A 4387-nucleotide genomic window follows, 5' to 3' on the forward strand; every position below is an offset into this window, starting at 1 on the left:
GAGAGGCAGATATACAGAGATAGAGAGACAGAAATACAGAAGCAGAGACAGAGATTCAGAGGCACAAAGGCAGACAGATACAGAGGTAGAGATACAGAGGCAGGGACACCGAGGCAAAGAGGCAGAGATACAGAAAGGCAGAGAGACAGAGGTAGAGATACACAGGCAGAGAGGAAGAGATACAGAGAAGCAGATATACAGAGAGGCAGGGATAGAGAGACAGAAATACAGAGGCAGAGATACAGAGGCACAAAGGCAGAGACAGATACTGAGAGAAAGAAATACAGAGGTAGAGATACAGAGAGGCAAAGAGGCAAAGATACAGAGGCAGAGAGGCTGAGATACAGATGTACAGATACAGAGAAGCAGAAATACAAGGCAGAGAGACAGGGAAGCAGAGTTACAGAGACATAGATACAGAGACAGAGAGGCAGAGATATAGATGTACAGATACAGAGAAGCAGAAATACAAGGCAGAGAGACAGAGAAAGGAGAGTTACAGAGACAGAGATACAGAGACAGAGAGGCAGAGATATAGATGTACAGATACAGAGAAGCAGAAATACAAGGCAGAGAGACAGAGAAAGGAGAGTTACAGAGACAGAGATACAGAGACAGAGAGGCAGAGATATAGATGTACAGATACAGAGAAGCAGAAATACAAGGCAGAGAGACAGAGAAAGGAGAGTTACAGAGACAGAGATACAGAGACAGAGAGGCAGAGATATAGATGTACAGATACAGAGAAGCAGAAATACAAGGCAGAGAGACAGAGAAAGGAGAGTTACAGAGACAGAGATACAGAGACAGAGAGGCAGAGATATAGATGTACAGATACAGAGAAGCAGAAATACAAGGCAGAGAGACAGAGAAAGGAGAGTTACAGAGACAGAGATACAGAGACAGAGAGGCAGAGATATAGATGTACAGATACAGAGAAGCAGAAATACAAGGCAGAGAGACAGAGAAAGGAGAGTTACAGAGACAGAGATACAGAGACAGAGAGGCAGAGATATAGATGTACAGATACAGAGAAGCAGAAATACAAGGCAGAGAGACAGAGAAAGGAGAGTTACAGAGACAGAGATACAGAGACAGAGAGGCAGAGATATAGATGTACAGATACAGAGAAGCAGAAATACAAGGCAGAGAGACAGAGAAAGGAGAGTTACAGAGACAGAGATACAGAGACAGAGAGGCAGAGATATAGATGTACAGATACAGAGAAGCAGAAATACAAGGCAGAGAGACAGAGAAAGGAGAGTTACAGAGACAGAGATACAGAGACAGAGAGGCAGAGATATAGATGTACAGATACAGAGAAGCAGAAATACAAGGCAGAGAGACAGAGAAAGGAGAGTTACAGAGACAGAGATACAGAGACAGAGAGGCAGAGATATAGATGTACAGATACAGAGAAGCAGAAATACAAGGCAGAGAGACAGAGAAAGGAGAGTTACAGAGACAGAGATACAGAGACAGAGAGGCAGAGATATAGATGTACAGATACAGAGAAGCAGAAATACAAGGCAGAGAGACAGAGAAAGGAGAGTTACAGAGACAGAGATACAGAGACAGAGAGGCAGAGATATAGATGTACAGATACAGAGAAGCAGAAATACAAGGCAGAGAGACAGAGAAAGGAGAGTTACAGAGACATAGATACAGAGACAGAGAGGCAGAGATATAGATGTACAGATACAGAGAAGCAGAAATACAAGGCAGAGAGACAGAGAAAGGAGAGTTACAGAGACAGAGATACAGAGACAGAGAGACAGAGGTGCAGATGTAAATCAAAATTCTGTTTTTATTTCTCCAAAAAGCACATGTATGAAGACAAACTATAATATTTATTAATAATTTGAGGAATAATACGATCCAAAAACTCAAAGTATTAATGCCCAACAGGTGTTTCAACGAATTTCCAAAATAAACTAAAATCTTACCATTCTAGATTGACAAGAACCCACAAGCTGATCACTCAGGAAAAAAAAAAAAAAAAAAAAAAAAAAAAAATTTTAATCGTAAATTCTCCGTAAAATTATACTGTTCTCAACCGTATTTCAGTAAAATACAGGCGACCGTAATTTTTACCCGACTTTGTTATTATCTTTTACGGGTCAGTGACTGTAATATTACTCTTTTACGTTAATATATCCGGTTTTAAAATGGTAAATGCCAGGCAACATTTATTCCAGGATTCTTACCGTTTTTATGGCAAATTTTTAACAGTCGTATCAGTAAAATATTTCCAGTTTCAGTTTCAAATAAACACAAGAAGACAGACAGACAGAGATACAGATATACACAAAAATTCTAACTTTATTCCTCCCGAAAACACATATATCAAGACAAACTAAAATAGTAATTATTTAATGAATAATACGAACCTAAAAACTATCTATATGCAACCGTTGCTTCCACGAATTTCCAAAATAAACTCAAGAAAACATACATAAAATAAGCTCACTTTCGGATGAGCATTGATATTTAATTATCCAAACAAATTCGATGAAAATACTCTAGAATCTAGAAGGTCTAGAAAACCATACATTGTGTCTTCCATGGAAATTTTTTTCGGCATTTCCATCAGCCTATCATATAATTACAGTAACTGCAATTATAATAATAATAATAATAATAATAATAATAATAATAATAATAATAATAATAATAATCTCCCTTGTATAATAAATAGCAAGTGTCTTGCTACATTACACATACAATATATATATATATATATATATATATATATAATTATGTCCGGCTCTTCCCGTCCCACAGGTAGTGGGAGGGAGAAGAGTCATACCCTGGTGAGAGGGGGGTTGCATGTGCGTGTGTGTATATATCTATCTAAATATTTAGCCGTCATTGTAGACAGGTTGCGTACACTAATAATAATAATAATAATAATAATTTCCAGTGACTACTTTACTCTTGGTAAGGGTAGAAAAGACTTTAGCTACGGTAAGCAGCTCTTCTAGGAGAAGGACACATCAAAAACAAACTATTGTTCTCTAGTCTTGGGTAGTGCCATAGCCTCTGTACCACGGCCTTTCACTGTCTTGGATTAGAGTTCTCTTGCTTAAGGGTACAATCGGGCACAATATTCTATCTTGTTTCTCTTCCATTTGTTATTTTGAAGTTTTTATCCTCTTATTAATTTCAAGTTTTTATATTTTATATATGAAAGATTTATTCTAATGTTATAATTGTTCTTAAACTTCTTGTAGTTTTTCCTTATTTCCTTTCCTCACTGAGCTATTTTCCCTGTGGAGCCCTCGGACTTATAGCATCCGGCTTTTCCAACTAAGGTTGTAGCTCAGCAAATAATAATAATAATAATAATAATAATAATAATAATAATAATAATAATAATAAAATATATTCCTTACAGTTTACGTTGAGTCAAATAAAAAGGGTCTAATAATAATAATAATAATAATAATAATAATAATAATAATAATAATAATAATAATAATAAGGACGAGACAGAAAGTTCTTCAAAATATCCTTGTCTGTTTCAGACGACTCGAAGCAATTTCAGAAGCTGCAATTGCTTCCCGAGTGGCTGAAGGCCCCCTGAATTCGAAATGACCTCCTTCAGATTTCAATTTCTTTTATTTGGTGCAAAGCACAATTCTCTCTAGATTATCGTCACAATATAACAACAAAAGGTTTAAAGGACGCTCATGAATGGCAGATGCATAGGACAGTGACATTGCCCTATCAAGTAGGACAATGCACTAGTGACTGACCATATATACATATGATCAGCTCCCAAGCTAGAGACCAGGAAGGGCCAGAAGATAGACCTACAGGGCCCCCAAGACCTCATTCCTTAGCTCACAAGGATGGTGAAGTTGCAGCCATCAAAAGACCTAACGAGCATGTGCGAGACTCGAACGCCAATCTGTATACCACAACCACAACACAAGACAATAATTTGAAACAATGGGACGAGTGAGGCTGAAAAAGGATATATATCTATCTTTCCTTAAATTACAGTTTGTTTATCTGCTTTCTAAAGAGCAAGACATTTTACAAATTCTTTCACAATTGCTTTTATTGACTTATGTAAACTATGAACATGAACAAAACTGCATGTTTATATTGAACTCGTTGATTTGTACTCTTGTATATTGTGTGTGTGTGTGTGTGTGTGTGTGTGTGTTTGTGTCCACGAGATGCTAAATGAATTCAAGGAAGTTTGAATTTTGACTATGGGGAAACTGAATGAAGCTATGAAGAAAAGAGAAAAAAGGGTACTTTGAGCAATAGGATGAAACTATTTAAAAAGAAAGAAAAAAAAATAAATAAATAAAATAAAAAAATAAACAATATAACTTAGATGAATGGTTCATTACTTGAGAAACTACATAACAAC

At 36.6% G+C, this 4387-nt stretch overlaps 1 protein-coding gene across 1 annotated transcript in view; it reads left to right on the forward strand.

Moving 5' to 3' along the window:
* Window positions 1-347: 347 nt before the first annotated feature.
* LOC137633009 (uncharacterized) overlaps window positions 348-4387 on the forward strand; it is a 104611-nt gene continuing 100571 nt past the window's right edge. The window contains exon 1 of the mRNA XM_068365177.1: window positions 348-1788. Coding sequence (XP_068221278.1) covers window positions 348-1788 — 1441 coding nt within the window. The remainder of the gene's footprint in view (window positions 1789-4387) is intronic.

The sequence above is a fragment of the Palaemon carinicauda genome, chromosome 42 (genome assembly GCF_036898095.1).
Source record: "Palaemon carinicauda isolate YSFRI2023 chromosome 42, ASM3689809v2, whole genome shotgun sequence".
In the NCBI taxonomy this organism is placed as follows: domain Eukaryota; kingdom Metazoa; phylum Arthropoda; class Malacostraca; order Decapoda; family Palaemonidae; genus Palaemon; species Palaemon carinicauda.